General features: G+C 37.6%; 1 protein-coding gene across 1 annotated transcript in view; it reads right to left on the reverse strand.

Moving 5' to 3' along the window:
• Positions 1-4,264: 4,264 nt before the first annotated feature.
• LOC149078309 (ras-related protein Rap-1b) overlaps positions 4,265-27,457 on the reverse strand; it is a 101,617-nt gene continuing 78,424 nt past the window's right edge. The window contains exons 2-3 of the mRNA XM_089241956.1: positions 8,944-9,288; positions 4,265-4,818 (exon numbers count right to left, since the gene is read on the reverse strand). Of these exons, the coding sequence (XP_089098082.1) occupies positions 4,342-4,818; positions 8,944-9,246 (780 nt within the window). The 5' untranslated portion in view covers positions 9,247-9,288 and the 3' untranslated portion in view covers positions 4,265-4,341. The remainder of the gene's footprint in view (positions 4,819-8,943; positions 9,289-27,457) is intronic.

Genomic DNA, 27,457 nt, shown 5'->3' on the forward strand with positions numbered 1-27,457 from the left:
CGCGGCTCGCCTGCTTGCTTTCCTACCCCAACACTTGCACACTTTCGACACATCGCTTGCTTTCCAACATTATATGGTGAAAGTTGTTATGTTTTGGCGAGTGTTATCATCCCTTACAGTTCTGACCATCAGTTTAGTTACACCCATAGTGGCTACATGAATTAAGCGAAATGTTTCGCGGACCGGCACCAGTCCGCGGACCAGGCAACGGTTGAAGAACACGGGTCTAGATTGTGTCCAGATCCGGGGTTACCAACGACATCTCCTACACTATTCGATTCTATATTTGTAATGAAAAACTATTACTCTTAAAAATTGCAATAGGTAGAAACTGAAACTTGATAGCCTTCAAATTTAAGAAATAATTTCAACAAACATGCGTATCCTGACGTATTTCGTATACCAATATTCAAATGTCTTTTAAAAGAGTTGTCGGAGGTACTCTAAATGTTTTGACACATATTTCACACACTGCCATATTCTTGTATCATAAATTTTCATTGGTATGAAGATTTTCCGTGTTTCGACTGCTATTGACGTTCCAATACGGATTTCAGACAGTCAAGGTAAATTTTCCTTCATCCTTATATCCCGACGTACTCGGTCTAAATTTCCGATGTGGATATGATACCTACAGTCACCATTTTAAATTCATGTTTTTCCGCGCTAGAATTTTTTATTCCATTTTAAATCGAAGCGAGAGAGACGCGCGGACTGGAATCTGCATAACCGAATACACACAAACGAAATGATCTCAGCAAAACTGCTATCATCTTCCTCCCCGCTTTTACAGAAACGACTGTAATTGGATTTTTGATATTTGCATATGCACTACGAAAAGCGATTACTACACCAGAAACTGCAGCAACAGAAACCGTGTTCATTTCAATAGAAATGGGGGAAAAGGGAAGAGAAGGGTTAAATGTTCCGTAAGGATTTTCTGTGCGTGCAGCCTGGCACCACCAGCAATGGGCGTCAAGCCATAGCGTCGCCGTTTAGTGCAAATTCCTTCTTATTTTTCGAAAAAATCGATAAATATTTAAAGTAGGCGGAAGATCCTCAAAGACTCGGGCAGCATCTGGTTCTTTGCATCGAGTGAAGACGCTATTTGAATATGCTTCCAGAGGATATAATCCCCCCCCCATCAATATGTAAAAGCTTACGTCCTCATCCGCATATTTTGGGAGTATCAACTGCAAAAATTCAGACCATGAATCAGACATTCAGCTTTTTTTTTTCAGAATTGTGTTACATTCCAAACGTACCCTTACAATTCGGAGTTCATAATAACCAAATTCAACCTCGAACCCATTTTACCAGCTCTTATCTGGATTGTTCTTCTATTCTAAGATAATCAACCTTTATGAATTCCATGAAGGTAAGCCAAAAACAAATTCGCGCCGGTTCTGATCGCTAGGAGAAAAAAAGTGAACCTTGAAGCATGAGTCCACAACATCACTAGCGGCATCCAGTACATTATTCACAATGCCCGGTGGTATAACTCGGTGAACCAATCTGAAGCAAAGCAATCCGAAGGACTTTGTCACAAGTCTCCATTTTTGATGAATTTCCCATGAAGGCAGTTTCCAGGAAAGGCCAGAGGTTTACTATTTTGAATACTAAATTTCGAGTCATCTTGCAATGCATTTCACAAATTCTCTGCCTCCTGAGAATGGCTGTTAAGACTCTATTATTGATAGAATCGAATGCCCTTTTGAGGTCTACGAAAAGTGCAAACAGATCCTGAAAGTACGGTGGGTGACCGACGTTGGACCTTGTGCATATAGAGTGTTACCTATTACAGGGCTGGACAAATCGCAAAAAAAATCTAAATGCCAGAAAAAAATTTTAGGCGGCAAAATTTTTTTTCACCTGAAGAAAAAGGGCCAAACTAACGCTTCTTTTGATGTTTTCAAGTCATAGTGCCTTCTTTCGTGTTGGCATATATGCTGGTATAAATTCCAAACATTTTGCGCTGCTCTCGGCCGTAGGTAGTAACTAGGCAAACAAAATTTTAGACATCAATACCAATTTTTTAATCGCCATGGCGACTTGGCGCCTGGGATTTGTCCTGCCCTGGAATATTAGTCGTTTCAATCCCTGGGCAACCCCCTTAGTAGAAAATCCTTTGAAGATCGGGCAAGACTTCTGATTGAGACTCCTCCAGACAACTATGTGTTCAAGATCCCAGATTTTTAAAAGCAGGGCATTGCCCATCGGGAGGCACGTTGGTGAAGGATGCTGGCCAACTGAACGACGACTCAGTCCATATTAAAAGGAATTTCCAACTGATAGGCCGCCTAGAGAGCAACGCTGGATGTCGATAAGGATTCACTTTCAGGACTAAAGGATTGTGGCATTTTCTATTTTCTGACGATCAAAAACAGGAAAAAATTGTTTCGGCTACCTTTTGATAAGTCTAAAATTAAGTACAATTTACTTAAGTTTAAATACATCAGGAACTTTCATAAGTTCCTGATGTATTTCTGCCATGAGATGTAAGTTTATATGTGCACTAAATACCTGTTACTGTCCGATATCCGATCGTATCAAGAATCGGATTTCAATGAAAGAATGTGTCTTACCCGTATATTTTTAGAAATAAGCGGTATGCATCAATTTTTGATTACATCAAGCTCTTGATTTCCTCACTTAGTATTTTAATAATTGAATCGACGGAAATTATGAGACCAATACTTTATCGAACTGTAACTTCTTCCATGTCATCTCCTAAGGGGAGCACAAAAGAAACGAGGATTGTTTTTTTCTTTGATGGAAGAGTGTGTATCATGTTCGTCTGCTCCCTCTTGGTGCTTGTACGCATATCGTTCACATCAATCGCAAACTTATAAGAACATATTCAAAGGGTTTTTTTCCCCTTTTTTTGTGTGAAATAGCAGCAAAAAATGTTTTTAAAAGATTTTAAAGAAGCTTTGCGCCCTGTAAGCGATTTACGGATGATTTCACCCGGCTCAAACATGGTGGCGTATCACTTTTTAAGATAAACAGTGATCTGGGATTCTTTAAAAATGCAGAACGAATGGAAAGATGAAAAAAAAAAGAGTTTTCTTAATGCTGAATCGTTGTCAAACAATCCTATGAATTTAGGTTCTGTCAATAAATTTTGACTCGTTTCAATTAATGTTTTCTGATTTTCTTCCCAATGAGAAACATAACTTCATGAAAACACATTCTTTCGAGTCTGTAATCAAGAAGAAAAATATTACAAGTCTGCAATTGAGAAGAGATGATAACAAGTCTGCAATCAAGAACAAAAATATGGCAAATCTGCAGTCAAGAAAGGAAAGATAACAATTTAGCAATCAAAGACAAGAAAATGACTAGCCTGTAATCAAAAAAAAAAAAAAAAAATGACAAGTGTGTAATCAGGGAAAAGGAAAGATAATAAATACATGATCAAGAAAAAAACGATGACAAGCGTGCAATCACGAAAAAAATTTCGTCTTTCATCGGGGAAAAAAAGATGACAAATCTACAACCAAAAAAGAAAATTTCAAGTCTGCAATAAAGAGAAATATGACAAGTGTGCAACCAGGGAAAAAAAAGATGACAAATCTGAGATGAAGGAAAAAGAAAACGACAAGCCTGCAATCAAGCAAAAGAAAAAAATGATGGCATGTCTGCAATCAAGAAAAAATGGCAAGTCTGGGAAACCATCAGGGAAAAAAAGATGACAAATCTGAGGTTCAGAAAATCAAATAGCAAATCTGAGATCACGAAAAAGAAATTGATAACAAAAGAAATGATACAAGCCTGCACTGAAGAAAAAGAAAAAAATGGCAATTCTGCAATCGAGAAAAAATGATGAGATGTCTGCAATCAAGAAAAAGAAAAATGATGACAAGTTTTCAATCAACAAAAAACAAGTGGCAAGTCTTCTTTCTCAAGGACACTGCTTAGCTAATTGATATTTAGGGTAGAAGTACACGAAAATGGCAGCAGACGGAAAAATGACGCCTTTTTCCCTTTCAATTATTATCAGTTCAGAGGTCAAGATTCGAAATTGCGGAAAATGATATGAGAAGGGGGAAAAATGAAATCTCTCAAGCCTTGTAGGTACTGAGTGATGCATGCCATTCCAATGTCTGTAAGAACTTTCGAAAGATCCTTTTGAAATCAGGATGATTCTGAATGAAAGATTACCATTCAGGACAATCATGGACTCAAATACGAAGATTCATGACACATCTCCCTTGGACGTTGTTTTTAAGATTTGTTATAATGCGTATACGTAATTATTGTAATCCTCTTTTTTTTTTTTTGGTTTTAAATAATGGGTTTATATATGGCATCAGAGTTCACACACATTTTTCAAAGTGTTTAAGATATGCAACATTCGTCAATGTTAGCACTTGCAGCGGCGTGAGCGGTGTTCTTCAACTTTGAAAGTTTCTTACTGGCCCTTCTGATGAGACTCCTGCTTCGGGGTTTGTTTCGATTCACTCCACCAGGGTCGGTCGAGTCGTTAACACAGCCACCTTCGGCGAGATGCGGAGACAGCATGGTAGCGCTCTTGGGTCCCGTAGTCGCAGCGTGGGCACTCGACCGCCTGCGCAGGCCTTCGGTGGGGATCGGGATCTTGGACAAGAGGAGAAAAGCTCGAAAAATGTCTTTTATGTTGACGTTATCCCTCGCCGAGCATTCCATGACTTTCGCCTGGAGTTTGGGAAGCTCGCAGAAAAGCCACTCCGTCGCGTTATCCTTGGTAATCCGGCGGTTCTCTTCGGGCAGATCGATCTTGTTGCCGACGACCACGATCGGTATATCTTGGAAATCCGGCTTTTGCTGACGGATTTCCTGGGAAAAATAGGACATGATTATTGAGAAATCGATCGTTGAGAAACACACTGTGTAGCTTCAAATATATACACATAAAACTTGAGATTTTATTTCAAAACATGTATAAAATATAATATATATCGTAAGTTCTTCTATGTGTTTTGCGTACTAATATATAAGAGTTTATACATCAAATGAAAAAGTGACGGAGGTCCCCAACTATAAAATAACTTCTCGGAGCCTAAATGTAGAGATCTCATTCCTTCACAAGCCAGTATAGATGGTGCCTTCAATTCTGAAACAACTCGATCGGTAGTAAATTGCTGAATTGCAATATGACCGGTGTTCGTGTGCGGTAAGGTAGTGGTGGTAGTAGTAACTGTGGGAGAAATCAATGCTTCACCTTAACGTCGTCAGACGTTGACCCTTGTTCTTTCACATGCTTTTTTGTGGGGGGGGGGGAGTCAAAACAGCAAGTCCGGGTAGTAAGGTGGTTGTATTAGTTCTTTGCCAGGAAAGACTGATAATTTACTGAGCCGTTTGTGTATGTGGGGGATTTATTGCACAAAACTCCACCACGCACTCAACATTCCAGACCGTTTCTTAATTCTGACAGTCACAAACTGTACACCAGACTGTTACTCTATGCGTAATGATATCTACACTCTATGTGTATGAATATTAATTAACTACGGTCATAGGTCACCGAAGAACATTAAATAATCAGGTGTGATACTAGAACATCGAAGAAGGTGAATCAGCAGGGGCCTTTGGTCATCGGAGAGGATGAATCAAAAGAGGCTCTAGGTCACCAAAGAAGATGAATCGGTCCTAGCAAATCGAAGAGGATAAATCGGCCCTAAGACATCGAAGAGGATGAATCGTCGCCAAGGAAGATGAACCAGCAGCAGCCTTGGGTCACAGTTGACGGCACAGTGGTGGTCGGCTGAAGTTGTTTTTCTGCGGTTTTCCAGTTTCGAGTTGTGAATGCAAGCTTGTCTTCCATTTGAAAAAGTCTCTCCGCAGAGAGCAGGCAGACCTACAACACGATACTGACATAACATGAAAATGCTTATTGAATGACATAACGTAGTAGATGAATCGGCCCTAGTTTATAGAAGATGCATCACCAGCGACCCCAGGCCATCGAAACGGATGCATCAGCAGCGGCTCTAGATAATCGAAGATGATTCAGAAGTAGCCCAAGGTTATCGAAGATGAATCAGGGGCGGCTCTAGGTTATCGAAGAAAATTAATCAGCAGTGTTCTTAGGTCATCGAAGATGAATCAGAAAGTATAAGCGCTCGTAGGTCATTGAAGAAGATAAATTCAGAAGCGTCCCTCGGTCATAAGAAGACGAATTAGCTGCTGCCTTAGTTCATCGAAGAAGGTGAATCAGAAATCAGAACGTCTCTGGGCCATTGAAGAAGATGAATCAATAGCGGCCCTAGGTCATTTAAGAAGATGGTTAAGTACTGTTGCTGATCTAGTTCTTTGATCATCGGAGAAGAAAATCAGGCTGAACCCGCAAGAGTTATACTGACGGCCGTGTAGTTTCTTATATATTCGGGGCACCTTTCTTTTGAATGCGTAATGTCATACTCGTGCAATGGGTATCAACCCTCGTCACCATTTTTCATTTGATTGTACGTAGTTAACACTTTCGGGTCTAAGCCCGAGCCTGAGACTCGGGATGCCGTTTTTGTTCAAGGAAACTAACTACCACTACTTAACTTTAAACTACTTAACTTTTAACTACAGTAGTTATAAAATGGCTGAATATATATGTTCCCAGTGTTTTTAAATTTAATCTATAGATCTTCTAGTTCCAAAAAATAATATAAATTATAATTATATATATATATATGACAGCAGCCAACGTATGTAGCTTGTAGCTTTATGAAATGATGTAGAAGTAAGTATACAAATACAACGCCATAACAGAAGCAAAATGCCCAACGAGGTGGCTGAGAAAAGATGCCCATAACAAAAATATGGATGTCATATATTTCAAAAATGCAGCAACAAAATTAAAAACACAATCACAAAAATTATAAACAATATATACACATGATAAAATATTATACAATGCCCATAAAGAATATTATGGTTGTCTTATTCTAAGTATGGATAGAGCTTCTCGATTTACCCCAAAATGTTTATCGTATTTCTTTAATAGTTGAAAGGCATTTGTCTTCCTCTTCTTAGGTAAGGTAGCCATGTTTGTTGATTACAAGTTGATAATTTTTTTTTTAATGAAAACCAATTTTAGATATTTATACAACATTTGGATAAGTTTTTATTCGGAATTGTTTTGAAATTTTATGCTAAAAAATGTTTTCTTATGAGGAACTTTTTTTAAAACGCTAAAACATACTTAAGAGGGTTGGCGTACGCAAATTTTCCAAAAAACACATTTTCCAGTTTTTCAATTTTTAAATACTATGAAATTTTCTGCGTCTGTGTTTAAGTTTTTGTTCTACCTGTATTAAAAATATTTTTAAAGTATTTTTACATTAACTGCTGGCAGGTATTACACATGCTAATGTTTTTCATTAAAATGCGTTTTTCTCAAAACTATGTTTATTGTTAGATAAGGAACATTTTTTCGAACACCGCTCATTCAAATGTCACGAAACTTTATGTGTCTCTCAACACTGTAGTGTTACACACCTTATCACGAGGATTTTTTATTAAAATTATTTTAAATTTTTTATGGCACAAAATATGGGCAAATTTTGATGATTTTTGAAAAAGTTGCATGTTGTTGGAGTTAAATTTCCATAAAAAAAAACAAACAACAATTAAAATCCTAAAAGCTCGAGTTAAAGTATGTAACACTATAGTGTTGAGAGGCACACAAAGTTTCATGACATTTGAATGAGCGGTGTTCGAAAAAATGTTCCTTATCTAACAAGAAACATAGTTTTGAGAAAAACGCATTTTAATGAAAAACATTAGCATGTGTAATGCCTGCCAGCAGTTAATGTAAAATTACTTTAAAAATATTTTTAATACAGGTAGAGAACAAAAACTTTAACACAGTTAGACGCAGAAAATTTCATAGTATTTAAAAATTGAAAAATTGGAAAATGTGTTTTTTGGAAAATTTGCGAGCACCAACCCCCTTAGATATTTCTCATTAAATATTAATTATTATTACCTTTAAATAACTGCTATATTATGGAAGAAAAGGGTTTGAAATTTCTAGCTGAATAAAAACTGTTGAGATGTGTATATTTCAAGTATTTTTAAAAAAAAATCATGAAAAGTGCAAAAAAAAAACCCCCTCAGTCTACACAGGGACAAACATAGTCGAAATAGCTCAGACCCGAAAGTATTAAGGTATCCGACTACCTTTCTTGTCACTTTCCTTCCATATAGTACTGGAGTGAACTTTAATAACATTTTTTGATAGAAAGTGTGTCAAAATGGTGAAAACAGTGATAAATATTGGTCTACCTATTACATTTTCTATGAAAAAGTCGTTTTTATGTCAAATTTTACGCATAATTCATGTGATACACAAAACACGATTGCAAAAACATTTGTTAATGAAATTGTTTGTAATTTTCACAGTACATTCATCTTCTAATGTTGCAGGTCATGAACCAAAATTTAAAGGATTGCATGATATGCTGATAAGTTACACCAAAATATGTTTATGTATGTTTGAATTTTTTGAAATTTCATCTTACATTTTGTCTATAAAACACTATAATTCAAAAAATATATGTGGTAGACCTTAGATTTTGGTTCATAACCTCAACAATTTATAGCAAAATATCACATTAAAATTTCGTAAGGATGCAATGAATCAATTTTTACAAATCATGTCACAAACTCAAGTAAAATGTCAAAAATAGCATTCTTCGTAAAACACGTTTAGTCTTTATTTGGGTATTAGTTGTATGTAAAAACGCAGCACTAAAGTGAACGTAACTTTGATTTCAAGCGCCATATAAACAAAACAAGGACTGTTTTGGAATCACAACAAATAGGACTTTTATAAAAAAATAAAAAAATTATATTCTATATTTTCTTCCAAAATGACGTTTTCAACGTAGTCGGATACCTTAAATGTAATTAAAATTTTCATCGAATAATCCTAATACAAAAAAAGAACCACAGGGTGCCATTTACCTCGAAGCACTCTTTCACAATCTGGAACGACGATGGGCAATCGATGCTGTACACCAACAGGAACGCGTGCCCGTTGGCGATCGAGAGCCTCCGCATGGCCGGGAACTGGAAATCTCCAGCGGTGTCGAGGATGTCGACTCTGAGCGTCACGCTCTCGAGGTCGAACTCTCGGCAGTACAGGTCCTCGACCGTCGGCCTGTGCTTCTCGCAGAAGCTGTTGAAGAGGAACCGCTTCACTATCGAGCTCTTGCCGGTGCCTCCTCCACCCAAAACGACCAATCGGATTCTTTGCTCGTCCACCATTTATGATGTGTGAGTTCACGATTTCATTACCAAAAGAACATTCTGGAAAGAAAGAAAGAGGAAAAACTACTCATCAGTATATATATATTGGATATTCGCTGGTTTGATTCACAATACAGTCAACTCAGTACGTAAACTCATGAAAACTTTACGCGGAAATGCTGGAACCAGAATCGATTATAGATAAATACTACTACTGTCACAACTGTAACAGCATTACAGGAGAGGGGACGGGATTTCTGAGAATTGGTTCATGCCAGAAATTGTTGTGTGTACATATGCATGGTCTTAACATATTTATGATGTCAGAGTTCTGCGTGTTTTGTGTTCAAGAAATGCTACCATCCGACTTCCATATTTTGAAGTGAAATTAGCAAATACTAGAATTTTTTGTGTTTTTGTCTGCTCTCTGTGAGTTCACACGTTCTCAAATAAGGGAGCGGCTGTATTTTAAGAAACCTTACCTGGATGTGACTTGGGCAGAAATTTAATGTCCCGTGATTGGTCGGAATGAGTAGCAAAGGTAGCAATACGTCACTTTAGGCATTGGCGGAATTATTGGCGAAGTTTGAAACGAAGACAGAATGGCGATTTCTTTTGGGCCTGGCGTTGCTTTTTACATTCCCTAGTGGTGTTTTATCTTTATTTCATTTAAAATTTCACAGTTTCATTGCGTGAAGTTTGCTTCTGCGTAATGAATTTTACGTGTAGTGGTACCATCTACCATCAAGTTTTCTAATTATGAGTGAGGTGTGATGATTGAATACCATAATTGAATCGTTTCAGGCCTGTTGCTCTCTGTGGCGGAAGTTTTTAACGGAGAGATCAGCTCGCATTTGTGGCTTGAAGTTAGGAACCATAGAAAACCTACTTCAGCCAACCACCACTCTGGCGACGGCGGCGGGTTCAAATCCGGTGACCTCGCGATGCGAGTCAGCCACTATGCCCACTCGATTACCACAGCGGCTTATCAAAAGACTGAAATTCATAAAAAAATTCCTGCAACCACGCGAGAAAAGTAAAAAGTACGATAGGCAATAAGAAAAAAAGGAAGAAGGTTAAAGAAAAAATATAAGAAAAGAAAGAAATGGGAAAGGAACACAGTATAAATAGGAATGCACTCAGTAGATTTCTCTTCCACTCCTCGCCCTACGTGTTCTCTTTCGCTCTTACATGTATATAGTAGAAAGACGCATTATAAATGGGAAAAAAAATCACTAACAGGGCTATAGAAACAACGGAGGGAAAAAGCAACTTCGGTTCATGGGGGTTACAATAATATGGATGATGATGAGAAAGGAAAGAAAACACAGAGAACTGTGATTTGAATTTCTTCCACTTTCGGACGAAATATTTCGTCCGTGACCGTAAAAGAGTTAAGTATCCCTGGGAGTGAACACCGTTAGATTCCCCCTCTCTCTCTATTGATAGCCTTGTTCGTCCGTTTTAGAAAAAAAGAAGGAGAAAGAAAAAGTAAAACAAAGAAAAAATTCAATAGAAGAGGAAAAGCAGTAGAGAGATTACAGCAGATTTCTTTTCCACCCTACATGTTCACTTTCGCTATTACACACGTGCATAGTAGAAAGATACATAAAATATGTCGAAAAAAAAAAATCATTAACAGGAGTACAGAAAGAACGGAGGGAAAAAGCAAATACTGTTCATATGGTTACAATAAAGCTTCGCGATGGTGAGGAGCGAGGGAGGAAAGAAAACACCGAGAGAATTGGATTGAATTTATTCCACTGGTGTTGGGACGAAATATTTCGTCCGTTAAGTGTTAAGGGGGGGGGGGTTAAAGGACAAAAACTGAATTCGCAGCTGTTGAACTTAAGATATGCTTCAAAAAAAAAGAATTATAGGATGTACGTGACGTCATGTGTCTACGTGTATGTTTGTTCTTGGAGGCGATTCAATATATAATTCAGTTTCGAAACGTGACGTAAGAAATGTTCTTTTATTGTAAGAAATATCGACATGTCTGTCGATACACACTCACACTCACACACACTCACACCTAAAGACTAATCTAAAATACCAGTCCTTACAGTTAGAATCGAAACCCCCGTTTACGAGAAAAAGAAACTTATGTTTATATTGGATAAAACTTCTATCGCAACGTTTCCAGAACGCTTTTTATCCAAACAAAACGTAATCCCCTTTTTTTAAAGATATTATAACCGAACGAAATTGTACGTTATGAATAAAATTTCTATGAACGAAATCCGCTTCAATTTCTCTCTCACCTTCCGACACTTTTAAGGTGCGAGGAAGTAAATTATTCACGACGGCAAATTTACCCGGCTTTTATTTCTCTTATTTCTAAGGGAAGGAAAGTGCAGGATGAAGCCAAAAAGAATGATATTCTTCTTTTATCGTATTACGAGGGGATACAGTTTATGAAGTTCTTATGGGATATGCAAAACAGACGTTTCTCCGGAACGTCGTTCAACATCTTAAGAAACCGAAACACAATATAAAGAAATTCTTATATATCCGTCTTTATATAGCTGTTATTTTTATTCACGTCTTTCTTGGGAATTTCGCGGTACTTGTCACGAATCGGTTTTGTTCTTGCAAATTTCCTGCTGCAAAAGACACAAATCTGTCGTGTTAAATTGCTAATGTCAATGTCGCGTTATGTTTAATGAACGTCGGGAACATTAGCTGAAAAGAAACCGGGAAATATATTTCTCGTTTTTCTGATGAAAATGTTATCATAAGTGTTATGATGTTTCTCCAACCTCATATCTTTAATACATATATAATTTATAAATATCTTCAATATACAGGGTTGTCGAAAAGTCTATGATGGAATGGGCGTGTACGTGTCGTGAACCTAACGTGAAGTTTGTCTCTGTGTAATGGATTTTATGTGCAGTGGTGCCATCTACCATAAATTTTTCTAATTATGAGTGAGGTGTGAATACCATAATTGAACCGTTGCAGGCCTGTTGCAGGGCCGTCATTTCAACTTTGACATAAGAAATGGTCTCTCTCTCAGTCTCTCTCTCTCTCTCCCTCTCTCTCTCTCCCTCTCTCTCATTCTCTCTCTCTCTCTCTCTCTCTCTCCCTCTCTCTCATTCTCTCTCTCTCTCTCTCTCTCTCATTCTCTCTCTCTCTCCCCCCCTCTCTCTCTCTCTCTCTCTCTCTCGCTCCCTCCCTCCCCCTCTCTCTCTCTCCCTTTCTCTCCCTCTCTCTCTCTCATGTCGGAACGTGACATAAGAAATGGTCTTTTATTGTAACAAATAAGAAATATAGACATGTATGTGACACACATACACATTGGAATTTTAGTCAGTCCTGCTTAATCGGATACCCTACTTAAACGGATAAAATCTTCCTGAACCAACATTTCTCCCATAGAGACAATGTTAAAGTTCTCCGCTTAATATGATAATTTCAACGACTTTTCTCCGCTTAATCGAATATTACGCTTCACACGTAAACTGCTTTTTAATACACATCAATTAACAAATTCAAGAAAACTTCGACTAAGAAACGGGTAAAACCGGGACATTTTTCAAAAAGAAGTCGGGATGGGGGGGAAAAAGAACAGAAAAACGGGACTGTGTGTCGCGGAAAATAATAGGCAAAATGAGGGACGTATGACCACCCAATACTGAGACTAATTTTCAGCGATTTGTAATATCACCCCTCCAAACAGCGATCTGTAGATCCATCCCTGATGTGATGTATGTACCTTTACACTAATTATGTCGCGTTTCATTTGTTATGTCGAGTTTTTATGATGCAGCGCCATCTGTGATTAGAATTTTGAGAAATTTTTTAATTTATCAAAAGAATTAAAAATGATTAAATATTTTTTACTTAAAACCGTATTTTTTTCAATGTCAATTGGTCGATTATTGGTTTTCAATATGTATCATGAATTTTTCGCCCACCCTGTATTTATAAAGGTTTTGAAGTGGTAGAAGAATCGCTGTCTAAAGAGTGATTGAACCCGTTATAACGAACTCCAAGAGACAGGAGAAATCACTTCGTTATAAAGAAATTCCAGGTTTTTGCATTGTTCCTATGTAAATATTTTTATTGATTAGAAAAGTGTTCATTAAAACGAGATTTTTTCGCTATAATGGTATTCGTTAAAACGGGATTTGACTGTGTGTGTGTGTGTCTTTCATCAAAACCAAATTAAATTTCTTGATGAGGCTAACCACTGGAGTGGGTGAGATGCCACTAAAGAATATGAAAAAAAAACGAGAGTCATACAACTTTGACCTTCTTTCCGCGTAGGGACGAGATATCTCGGCCTAGAGTGGATTGAAAAGAAATATATTCGAACCTTCTTTTTTTTTTTCATCAAGATCCATGGGTTCGAATTCCCGCGTAGAACATCAGAAGCAAGTTCTTTACCTACCGGGACTAGGCAACACTACCTATAGAACAAGGCCTCCGCACGAAGCTCGTGACGTTAATGAAGGACATTTCTCCTATTACTATTGGATATACTGCAAAAAAGATATCACATGCATCGGCCTGCTATACCAAATGGCAATAGGTGAAATGGCCTTCTTCAGTGACGTCACGTGTTGGCCTAGGCGACCATCGATGTGGATGGAGCCTTCATTTTCCACCCAACTCCACTGGTTGGAAATTGCCGTATGGCGATATATGACCGGGGTTTTGGTGTGCGGTAAAGTAGTAGTCGCCAAACCTATTTTTAAGATGGTAACGTGCTCTCCGTTGGTTGCGTATATACAGGGTGATTCCACAATAGCCCCCCCCCCCACCACTCTCACATTTTCTTGGCGACTTTTGATCGTAGAGGCATACTTTCAATTAGAAAAAGTATCCAAGTAACGCGTGGAACTGACGCAATACCACCTATAGAACAAGGCCTCCGCACGAAGCTCGTGATGTCGCTGAAGAAGGCCATTTTACCTATTGCCATTGGATATAGCAGGTGTACGCATGCGATACCTTCACTTTTTTTTGCGGTATATCCAATGGTGGTAGGAGGAAATGGCCTTCTTCACTGACGTCACAAGCTTCGTGCGGAGGCCTTGTTCGGTAGGGGGTGTTGACTGACGTCATTGATGTTGCAAAGGGCTGTATAGTAATTGATTTTATATAACCCACATTTTACTTGGTCACTCTGTCCTCAAAAGCCCAATTAGAGAAAGTTATTGCCCTGACTATACTGAGGCCAACAAAAAACAGAATCCCACGTTTCTGAGTTCAGTATTCGCTGAGATATTTGAATTTAAAAACCGGAGAAAATTTTGAAAAGAACAGCAAAAAATAACGGAAATTATGTTGTTCTTTCCCGATTTTTTTCAGATTTTGAATTTAAATATCTCAGCGAATATTACACGTAGAAACTGGATTATTATTATTTTTAGGGTCTCAGGAGAGACATGGCAACAACTTTCTAATAAGGTTTTTGAGGATAAGGTGTCCGTAGAAAAAGTTAATTTTTAAATTTATGCTATACAATATCTCTTGAAGTATGAATGACGGCCGTTGTGGTGATCGAGTGGTCATAGTGACGGACTCGCCTCGTGAATATCCGGGTTCAAACCCCACCGTCGCCTCAGTGGTGGTCGGCTGAAGTTGGTTTTCCTCGAAGCGCGAATGGGAGCCAATCTCCCCGTTAAAAAGCCTCGCTGCAGAGCGGTATTGCTAGTAATTATATAATATATTTGGTAGCATAATGCGTGCGCAGAAGTTTCTCGGTGGGAGGGAGGTTCAGTTTTGTTTTACTTCTGAAGGAGATGGGGGGGGGGTTAAGTTTTTTTCCTGCAAAATAACACTATAATCTCGGCTTGGGGGAGGAGGGGTTAGATTCCCAACCCCCCCTTCCTTCCTTTGCGTACGCTAATGTTTGGAAGAAATCACTAGGAATGTTTACTTTGGTTACCGTGGTGTCCTAGCAATGTGTTTTCATACATGCATATGCCTTTATAATAGTTTTTTACTTTTCCAATCCCTCCCCCCCCCCCTCCATTAATTGAAGAAAACCCGGACAGCGCTTATATATAGTGTACCGCGCACCGTATTATAGCTAGTTACCGATATAGCCAATCGCTGCTGCTCCACATACTGCGCTGTTTTTCAATCCCTGTAGATGCCTCCATATGTTTTTTGTTTCTGTATACGTCCCTGATTACGAGGGGAAAGAATTCGATGCCTATATCTGGACAGCGATATAGGCATCGAAACCAATAGCTATCCATCAGATACGCCATAAATGAAATATAAGCCGAAGGAAAATGGCCAGAAATGCTATCTATTATACTACCCGAACGTCTTTTGTCTCAACATCAACGTACAATTGTTTCGAAAGCGATTGACTTTCTCGATAAGATCCATACAAACATATGCATAACATGAGCTCAAAAAAACGGAACAAACAAGTACGAAAACGTTTCTGTCTAGTACTCGGAGTAAACATAAATGCATATAAAAGCTTATCCTTCGTCTTATATATATGTTATCCCAGAGACGATTCTCTTTTCGAATAATCCTCTCAGTGTGGACAATACGTATATTGTATTGAATAGCCTACGTCGTTTCTTAGAAGTCAATGGAGCACCCTGTAAAAGCACCTGAGAAGATAAAACCCCCAATTTTTATGCAGATATTTGGTGAAAAAGGATTCTGGCATTTTTAGGTTAGAGCATAATGAGAGTAAATATCTCCTGAATATACGAACCTAAGACTTTGGTGCTTTTATTCTTTTGATATTCTGAGCTTATACGGAACGCTAATTCTAATTATATGAAACAGACTTTTCCCTGAAGAGATGGTTTTTTATTAATTTATTCATGTTTCTGTTATCCATTTTGCGTTATGAAGGAGGTAGAACGGGAAAAATTGCGAAATTACTGGAGGTAATTACATCTTTAAGATAAAAATATTCTTATTAAAATGTGTTTGTTCCTCCTCAAAAGATCTGTGCAGTCCATAAAAGCTCAACCCATGGCCCGCCGGAAAAATGGGGCTCGTGACCTGGAGCCCAACTTTGTAAAAATGAACTGTGAATCAATGCTCACACTAGTACTGTTTGGTTTATTTTATATGATGGTGATTGAACAGTGGTTATATCCGACGCTGGACTCTTCCGCTGTAACTTACACTATGGATGCCAACTGACCTATGCTTAGAATTGCACCAAAATCCAGCGTAGATAGGCACCCACTCCCCCCTCCCATGTGAGAAAAATTATACTAGTTTCTTTTTCAATATCTTCAGTGTGCGATACAAGACGTAAAAAAATATTTGAGGTTATGAAATACTTGTTTGGCTGCAGCTCACGATAATTTGCCAAACCATGCAAGTGGCCTACGAAAGGTAACTAAATCACTGAAGTGGCTTACGAAAGACAACTAAATCACTCAAGTGGTGCGTGAAATATTTTAAAATCATTCAGTTAGCCTGAGACAGGATTTCCAATCACTGCAGTAATCTCTGGCAAGTTTCCAAATCACTCAAGTGGCCCTCAACGGGTTTCCAAATCACTGATACGCGCGTAGGTTTCCATATACCTCGACTGGTTACCAAATCATTCTATTTTCCCGTACTCTCGAAAATATTGAGCTATCCTGATTTTTAGTCTTCGAGAACGGGATTGAACTTTTAGATATTTCGTGCCGCACGACCTCAGGAGATTCTATTCTTTACGAAACAAAAAATCGGTCTAGAAACTACCCAATCGAATTTCTCACTTTCGCTTTCAGCGCTATCAAACATTACAAAATTTGCTTCCAGCGGGGAAAAACTTGATCTTCTTGAACTTCAGACTGACTCATCCGAAATCTTTGAGTGCAAGTGTAACGTCAGTATTATCCCTATAGCCACTAGTTGTTCCCTTTCATGATTTTTTTTTTCAGCGGTCAGATATCCGTTTTAGTGTCAAAACCAGCTTTTTGTTTAAAGATGGAGAACGACGAGTTTCTTCTTTTTCTAAATAGGTGCTTTAAAAATAAACTGAAGTCACGGCGGTCAACATACGCCATGTCTTAAAATGACATGAAATTATTTTACATACTTATGTCAGTTTGGAGTTCATACAAAGAAAATTTGTGTTTGTGTGGTTTCTTTCAAATGATTACCTTGATTCAAAAATTGAAGAACCCAAAAATGAGAGTAAAAAATAAAATTTCCTTTGTCGGAAGTCCTTTTTGAGCTGAAAATATGGCTTCAATTCAACCAAAGCCCATAAAATTTATTGATTGAACTCGGCTGATTTATAGCTCTCACAGATACTGTGTATATATATAGCCTCATATTTTCATTATATTTTTATATGGAATTTCATGATCTGAGCCCAAACTCCAAATGTCACGCATAGCAGCATTACGTGATATAGTACAGTGTTATAAAGAAGGAAAACTTCGGTCCACACAAAAGCTATCAACATGTTTTTGTACTCTGCGGAACAAAATAAAAGATGAGACACTTGGCTCTCTTCCAAACTTTGAAATTATGGCGATTCCTCCATATATAAGCATACATTCTAAACAAATATTTTGTGGCGACTAAGGGTATGCGAAGTATGGTGAATTTTTTTTAATACTTAAAAAAAAACTTATAATCAATCTATGATATTAATGATGTAACAGTGTAAATATTAGGTTGTTCTGAAAGGTCTGAAAGTATTTTCGATTGTTATTGAGCGAAGGAAAAAGTTTGAGACTTCGCCTCTATTTTTCGAAATTTTCACTGAATCCATAATCTGTATTTCGGGCACTCTTAAAATTCAGTCCTTGTAAAATTCACCGGATTTCAATGCAAAAGAAATCATGGAAATGTCTTTTGACAGTATGGCGGTAGCGATGAAAAATCCAAGTCTCTTCTGTAAGTTGGTTTGAGTGAGCTGACATGGTTAAAGTCTAAAAAAAAGAAGCATTTTTCAATGCCACAAACCAAATATTTAGTCCATGCAGTTTATTCTCCGACTGTTTTCGCGAAATGTTTGTAAGGGGCCGTTCAAGTATTACGTAAGCAAATTTTTAGTCATTTTTGATCCCCCCCCCCTTGTCAGCAAAATTTTGTCATCAGCTCTGCCCCTCTGAATCCTAACTCATATTTTCATAAAGGGTGGTTGGTCAAAAGTCAGCAAATCGGAAACCCCCCCCCCCCCCATCGATGATGACGACGTAATACTTGAACGGCCCCTAAACTACTCTTTCAGAAATGTTTGCAATATAATATGTTTACAGTAGCCCATTCGGATTTCCTTTTGTTCGTGCTTCACAGTCTCGTCACTGGCGGTAATCACTCCGATCTCCATCTTCTAGACTGAAATTTAACATTTCCAAAATTCGCGAAATCATTGAACTGTTCGCCCACGTGAGTGTAAACATCTCCACAGACTTACTTCATGAGCGTTTTTGAGAATTCGAGCTGCATCGCTTCCGTTTATTTGAGACATATATAATGAGACATATGTGACATATATGCATATCTCAAGTGTCTAAAATCAATTTTTAACTATTGAGTTTACTAACAAATGAGTTTTCGACTATTCATATATAAAAGTTCGTGAGAAAGTCGTCCACTTTTTGCAAGCAGACAAATGAATCCGATAAATGAATCTGCTAAATTCTATAATTCTATTGCTAAACGTTTAATTCTGTTGCTAAATGCTGAATTCTATTGCTAAATGCTGAATTCTATTGCTAAATGCTGAATTCTATTGCTAAATGCTGAATTCTATTGCTGAATGCTGAGTCCTATTGCCAAATGCTAAAGGATGAATTCTATTGCTAAATGCTAAAGGCTGAATTCTATTGCTAAAGGCTGAATTCTATTGCTAAAGGCTGAATTCTATTGCTAAAGGCTGAATTCTATTGCTAAATGCTGAATTCTATTGCTGAATACTGAGTCCTATTGAAATCCTGTTACCAAATACTAATTGCTAAATTCTGAAATGTATTGCTGAATGCTAAATGCTATTGCTGAATGTTAAATTATATATTGCTGAATGTTAAATTATATATATTGCTGAATGTTAAATTATATATTGCTGAATGTTAAATTATATATTGCTGAATGTTAAATTATATATTGCTGAATGTTAAATTATATATTGCTGAATGTTAAATTATATATTGCTGAATGTTAAATTATATATTGCTGAATGTTAAATTATATATATTGCTGAATGTTAAATTATATATTTCAGCAAATCCGAAACCCCCTCTCCATCTCAATGCTGACGTAATACTTGAATGACCCCTTAGCGGCAACACGCTGCACTGGGGAAATTTTTTTTCGTTGGGTGTCGACCCGGCCTTCCTAATCTTAGGGGCATTCAAGTATTACGTAAGCAGATTTTTATCCATTTTTGACCCCCCCCCCCTTGTCAGCAAAATTTCGTCAGCAGCTTAGAATATTTCATATCTTCATAAATGGTGGTTGATGACGTAATCAACCTTCAACCCCCCCCCCTTGTCATCAAAAGTCAGCAAATCCGAAACCCCCCCCCCGATGCTGACGTAATACTTGAATGACCCCTTATCAGCTACTGATGTGTCTCTTTCCATGAAAAACACCAACAGCTTATATGTTATCACCAAAAACGCTCAGAAGTTCCCTGACGAATGAATGATATTAATGAAGAATTATGCGTATGAACAGCGTAAGCTATAGCCTACACCGTATTAAAAGAAGAACAAAAAAAAAACCCTAAAAAAAACGACGATTTTTAATGCAGTGAAACCCCTCTTGACGGTCACCCGTGAGATGTTGTTACCCCGGTTAGGGCGCTAATATTTGGAATTTTGATTCCAATTATTCTCACTAGATGGCAACATAAAATGTAATATTTGATCCATTTTCGGCTACTTTTCAATGAAATTTCGACTTGAAGTTTGTTTATGTCTGGCAACTCTGATGTCAGTTTGCTGGTTGTGCTCGTGTATTTTGCATGATTTCGCGCTGTTTAATATGGCTAGCTCTAGTAATCATCGTTCTCTTTTGTGAAGAGATTCTGAAGAGAAAAAATTGATGTCCTCGTATAAGATTAAAAACGTAACCTGCGAGTTCGCGTTCTAACAAACGAATTCAATGTTTCGGAAGTACGCCGATATATGTTTCGTATTAGAGCAAAAGGAACATTGGCAATGGAAATCAAGCTGTGACAAATAAATTTCCAAAGACAGAAGGACTTGCCACAGACGCAGCTGCGTATGATTGGCTTGTTTCAACAAAAAGCAAGAATTTACCTGTTTCTGACCCGATTCTACAAGAAAAAGCTCAAGAAGCTGCAGCAGAATTTCAACTTACTAACTTCAAAGCTTGAAATGGTTGATTGGATCGTTTTCGTGTGCGTCACGAAATTATTTTCAAGAATTTGTTCGGTGCATCTGTTGATGTGAATGATGAGTGTGCGAAGAATGGAGTAAAAAATTGCCAAAAATTATCGGGGGATATTAACCCTATGCATATATATACACCAGGGGTAGACGACAGCGGGCCGCATGCGGCCAATGTTTGAGAAGGAGTTGGAATACTCAGCAAACCCTCCAAACATCGATTGATCAGTTTTTCTAAAATATGTAAATTTGTGTAATATTTCATCGTAATTTTGATTCTGTACAAGTACTTTCATGCTTCAAACGCATCTTATATTGTCAGAATTTCATTCATTTGCAAACAAAGAACCATTTCAGTTATGGTCAGTACTGTATTTTGCAACAGGAACCTATTCTGATGCGGTCACCCCTCTTTTACGGACGAATTTTTTTTTTATCCCGCGGGTGTCCGCAAAGAGGGGTTTTACTGTACATTAGTACTTCACAGGAAAAGTAATAAAATTTCATTTTCTTTAAATAAAAAATAACAATTCAGACACTTTATTTTCTGAAAAGCCTGTTACAGTAACTTTGTTTGGACAAAATACGAATATTCCGGGAAAGAAACCAAAATAACCATGAAAACACATGCAACATAAGGATCGAAGTACGTACATATAGAATACTCAAAGTTCTCCCACCACCGAGCTACCAAAGGAAGAAAAAAAGATTCACTAACGTGTAGGAGTTATAAAGTGAGGCTAAACACATGGAGGCTTACAACTTCGGATATCAAATATTCGTGGCATGCTCTTGACGTTAGTTCTCACGTCCCATCCGAGCTAACAAGATAAGTTATATTCCACTTACTAAATGCTGCAAGTAGAGCTTATCAACACACAGTTCCGGGTATTTTTTTTTCCAACCCCTTCCCGAATAAATAGATGAAACGTTTCTGACGTGACTGGGTTTCTTATTCTCATAATTTTTCTTGAAACGGTTTTCTTCCGCGGGGAAAAAAACAAAAAAATTCCAGCATTGATAAGAATTGGAAATAAACCACGTTGCTGCTTTTCAATTACATCGAGGGGAAACTCCCCATTAAGGGTATGCGGAACGTTCAAGAAAATCATGAAAATTACTTTTTTTTTTTTACATAAAAGAATATCGGTTTCGTGAAAGTGTATAGTATATAGCAGTGATTCCCAACCTGAGCGTTAACGCCCCCCTGGGGGTGATGGAATGTTCCGGGGGCGGCAGAAGCTACGGATATAACATAGGATCCTATGGGTTAGGTAGCATTGGGGGCAAAAAAGGTTGGGAAACTATGGCATATAGTTTTAAAAAGTAGTAAAAAGCATATAGTTTTCACAAAAATATAATTTTAAAACAAACTGCATTATTGTCTTATTCACTTCGTTTATTTTTTTTTCCATTCTCGGTTTTTAATTAAAAAACCTTGATTGGCCTAAGGGAAATAATACACAGTAAAATCTCGGTAAGTTATGAATTGAATTCTCGATTTGTGACATATTGAGTTCGCTTAGAGATACGAAGCCCAGAAAATTAAATATGAAGTAATTAGCCGCCATTCACATGACGTTTAGTTTATGCCGGTAATCTCCCCCTTCTTTCCGGAAGTCATCACTGGTTACGTGGGTTGAACGGAATTGGTTGATTCAAGATGGCTGACGAAGGAGCTTACAGTAGTTTTCGCGGCGCAAAGGATTATGGGAGAGAAGGTCGGTGTCGACCACCAATCCACCCCAAGAAAGATGGGCTTTTGTTGAGATGAGCTTCTCTCCCACCATTTTTTCCCTACGTGGAGAAAAAAGTTGCCATGCCGGTAATTATCACCAAAGCGACCCCCAATCCTGCACATATGAACGGGACTTTAAAAAAGGAAAAAAATACAGGGTGTTTCAAAAAGAATCACACGATTTGAAATGTGTATATTACGAAAAATATTGAACACATAGAGAGACATTTAAGCTTACTTTTACATTACATTGGCTAATCGTAAAGTTTCTACAAACCAAATTAAAGGTGCTCCCAAGATGCGATCTTGAGATGCACGGCATATGTCTTTACAGTAGTGAAATTCGTTCCTAACTTTCGCGAGCATGTTTGCATCCACTGCTTCCACGGCTGCTGTTATGCATATATTGAGTTCGACAAATGTAGCTGGAAGGGGGAGGCACATAAACGTAGTCTTCTATAAATCTCCCACAAGAAGAGATCGCACACTGTGAGGTCCGGTAATCTTGGAGTGATGTTTAACTGAATCGTCAGGTCCCATACGGCCGATCCATCATTTAGGAATGCGATTGTTCAAAAATTCTCGAACGTCCAAGCTCCAGTGTGGTGCCCCGTCCTGCTGGAAAATGAAGTCATCCGAATCGGTTTCCAACTATGGGAAAAGCTAATCTTGACAAACACCGAAGTGGTGGCCGAAGGAAGAGCGTTAGCTCTACCTGTCGGGAATTGCGTTAAACTCGAGATTTCCCTCTTTCTACCTATACATTATTCGATCAAAACGAATTAAAAGCTGAATAGTTACGATTTTTTTTAAATCAAATAATTCTTTTTGAAACATCTCGTATATTCGTTTCTTTAAATCTAGATTTGTTCTTTCATGATTCGCGGAGGAATGCGCCATATTGGTTAACTTAGACACGGTTTGTATGTCCCTCAAAGAAAGATATTACGTGATTTATAAAAATCCTCATTGAAGAAAACCCGGGCAGCGCCGGGTATTACAGCTAGTATATATATATTTCTCACATAACCGTTGGACACATCTCTTGATGCATGCTTATAAATGTTTGTGGGGAAAAATATGAATGGATTCAATATATACATATATATATAGCCTCTACACGCTCAGTTATACCTACACAGGGCCCACTGTGCGGGTATAACTCAGAGTGTGTAGAGGCCTTAAGGGGTTGATAGAACTCACTAAAACAAACAATTTTCACCATACACTGTAGGTCGGAAAGCAAGCGGCGAGCTGCGTGAGGGCGCTTTCTCTGGAGTGGTTGAACCGCGTTGCCTTTCGCCAAAGTTGCATTGAAAAATAACATTAAACTTTGAAAAACTTGCCAAATTTTGTCGCTAATTTGGCGGTATTTATAGAGGAATGCGTTAATTTTCATTTTTACATAAGATAATGTCTAATTACAGCCGAAAAAATGACACATAATAAATGATAAATAAGAACTATTTACTTAATTTTCGTGGCAATATTTATATTGTTGGACTTCTTTTTTCCCGTGATAAATTTTGGAGAAACATTAAAGAAATATTATCTTCATTTTAAACGTCCCTTGTCCTCCTAAAGGAAGATAACACTCGTTTCAGCCTAGTTTGAGGATTTTCAATGCATTGAATAAAGTTCATATTTCCAGTACAGTAAAAAAAATAAGACTTAGGCCCTAATAATATAGTCATAAAAATCCGTTTTCCGACATTTCTCTCCACTCCGGGAAAAAAAAACACACTATCTGTATTGAAATACTGGCAGGAGAAATCCTCTTATAAGTAGCGAGAGGAATACTAACGCCATCACTCCCGGATGGCGTATTTCCTATTCTTTCGTATAAGGGTATAAGGAAATGGACCCGGAAAAATGCGACTGCGATGCAATTTCCGTTTCCGCAGGAGTTTTTTCCCCCCATCTCTACGTTATATTTCACTTTTTATTTTCCCGGAATGTTATATACATTACGTATTCTCTTTCATTTCCTATACTATTATTATGATGATTCAAATTTCGAAATTCTCCTGGTATACCCAAGTTTAACCGCGGAAAAAGCCCTCTGTTATTCGTATTTCGAAGGTTGATATGTGGAGATCAATTTGAAACGTCTTTTAGAAAAGGGGTATTAAAATCAGAAAAGAAAAGAAGAAATTTTTTTCTGAGGGATGTGCTGATCTATTCCATTTTGTATCCGGAAATAGATAAATCTTGAATTGGTATTTGTGTGAATATTGGGTCTGTTCTGAAGCAACAAAATTGCGATGTAGTGTAGTGGGGCGGCGTAAAATTACCCGGAATGAAATTTATCAATTTGGATTTTGTGGATGTCAGAATCGTTTTTCTATTTGCAAATGTTTCTGGTTTTGGTGAATAAAATATTGAATGAAGTACAGGTAGAATATCGACTATCCAGAATAGTCACTTGGCACAATGACGTCGCCAAATCGTTGGAGCTGTCGCAAAACTTCGCCAAGTTTGTTGTTAATTTGGCGGTACTTATAGAGGAAGGCGTTAATTTTCATATTACAGCCGAAAAATGTCATAATAAATGATAAATAAGAACTTTTTACTTAATTTTCGTGGCAATATTTATATTCTTGGGCTTCCTTTTTCCTGTGTTAAATTTTCAAAACGTACAGTACAGTAAATACATAACAAACATTTACATTATGTATATATAAATGGAATGTACTTTATACATAAATTTATGCATAATGCAGATGTTTGTTATGTACTGTACTGAACGTAATGAATATGTGCTGTAATATGAATAGGAGCAGTTTTTGGAATTAAAATGGTGTTTTTTTTATGGTATGGTGGGAGTAGGAAGTGAGCATTTATAGAACTCCAACCCCCCCCCCCCCCACATCAGACGTTTCTGTTATCCGGACCGCCCTTCGGCCACATTGGGATTAGTCCAGATTCTACTGTACTGGTAAATAACGAAAGCTATAAATTTCGTCTAAATTTATAGATTTTTTCGGGGTGATGAAATACCAATTATACAACGTGTATTGCATAAAGGTTGACCAATAAAGTCTTGAGGTGTCGTTATAGCCGAGTTAGACTGTATATGTTACGGTAAACGTGATAAATCCGGTTGTAATAAACCGGATATTACGCATAATCACCGGTTATTAAGCATTTGGTAAATTTCCATTATTTATTTTTACCGGCGATTATGCAATGTCTAGTTGGTAGATTTAATAACTGCTAAAAAATAACCACTTCTTCCAGCGATTATGCATAATACCCAAGCGTCGCGTCGTTGATAAGCATGTTAAATGTTGCAACATTGTTGGTAATAGATTTAAAGTTCATGAATATACATTTCATAATATCATAAAACCTGCCTATAACGATACTATAGGGACCTAGAAAAATATTGTTACTGACAGATTATCATTGTAGACAATTTTAATATTTACGCTATTTCCTATTGAATATGAAAAACGACGCAGTGCTTAGTTCACCTCCTTGTCAACCTGTAACTAAATAATGAACCGGGGTATATATTATATAGGAGAAAAAAACAAATTTTTAGCGATTCTAGCAGAGATGGAGTTGATATTGTATAATAATTATTATCCTACACTATTTTTTTGGAAAAAAAGAAGATAAATAGACACGAAAATATGTGTACGATATCCATTACATTTAAAATAACATTCATTGTACACTATTCGTCTTGGCCAACGTGAATCGGATTCCTTGCGTTATACGGAATTGGAAAAGAGCCCTATCCGGAAAATTACTAAATCAACTGGTTACCTGTCAGCCCTTTTGAGTGACTGCTAATAATCATTAATTAAGGTAAGTGAAATTAATGTTGTAAATATCCACTATTTGCAGGGAGTTGTAGTTCTATAACGTGGAGAAGCTTTATTTCCTCTTAAGAGCTGACTATGCTGCTACCATACCGAGAGCGAAAAAAAAAACAGCTGTGTTTATCTTGGAAGGATAGGTTGTAAGGGGGTTTACTCCCACACGCACGGTGTCCTGTACGTGACCTATATTTATGTTACACACATTCCATTCGAGAGGGATTTGGGGTAAGGGTTGCATCAGAGAACATTTCTGTGTAAATAATGTAACTGTTTATCTTGTTACAAAATTCAGTGTCGGGCACTTCTCGTCCAATCTCAACCGACGAAAATATGAAGGAATCCTAGCGGTTGGCAACAAATGTTGGTCTTCGACTAGCATGCGAGTTGCCAAGTAACTCCGTTGCCAATACGCTCGAATGAAGAGCTCTTCAGAAATATACGTGCCGGTCCTCTGGATAGCGAGTCTACTATAAGTTGCCAGATTTAAGTGTGAGGAGACCCTTACATGTATAGTAAGGGTCATACATTACATGTGTGGAAAAAAATCATTAGCAGAAGAAAATAAAAAAAAAGGAGGGAAAGAAAAAGCAACTTCAGTTGATAGGGTTACCATACCTTCTCGATGGTGAAGAGAGAGAGAGAGAGAGGAAAGAGAACACAGAGAACTTGTTTGAATTGATTCCACTGGCGTTTGGACGCAATATTACGCCTGTGATCGTAAAAGGGTTAAAAGTGAAAAAAAAAATCCATTTCTATATAAATTCTAGGTTAACCTGCTATTTCTGTGCTTAGAACAAATTTTTATAGTGAATTATGTTGTATATACGTTAGCGTAAAGCGCGCTTTCACTTGTGTGAATGCGCTTGACACAAATGTGAAATCATATATATATATTTTTTTTCAAACAGAGCACAACTCAGGTCTATCGCCATAGGCAATTTACTACCTAGTGAGTTGTGCCGGAATTATAAGTGTGTGTACCTAACAGTCGGAGTGCGTACATAGTGTTGTGTATGATTTTTCAGTGTTGCCATGTATATCTCAGAAGTGAAGTGAGTGATGTGTAGTGACTGAATATTTGTACTGTTTGTAGGCCTGTGCTCTCTGTGGCGAGACTTTTTAACGGGGAGATCGGCTCGAAGTTGGGAACCACAGAAAACCAACTAGTGAAATCATATTGTCACCCCACTTATAAAGTCACTTTTGTTCCGTCCCCAGAGGTGACGCTATACTGAGGTCCTACTGTACTATCATTAGAATACGGCTTTTTTATTCTACATCACCAGATCCCCTCGCCTCACATCGATATAACGTTAAAAAATGCATTAAAAACAGCTTACATGCATGATAAAATAGTC

The sequence above is a fragment of the Pholcus phalangioides genome, unplaced genomic scaffold (genome assembly GCF_987345545.1).
Source record: "Pholcus phalangioides strain wild (caught in Gottingen) unplaced genomic scaffold, Ppha-v1.0 ptg000014l_1, whole genome shotgun sequence".
Lineage (NCBI taxonomy): Eukaryota > Metazoa > Arthropoda > Arachnida > Araneae > Pholcidae > Pholcus > Pholcus phalangioides.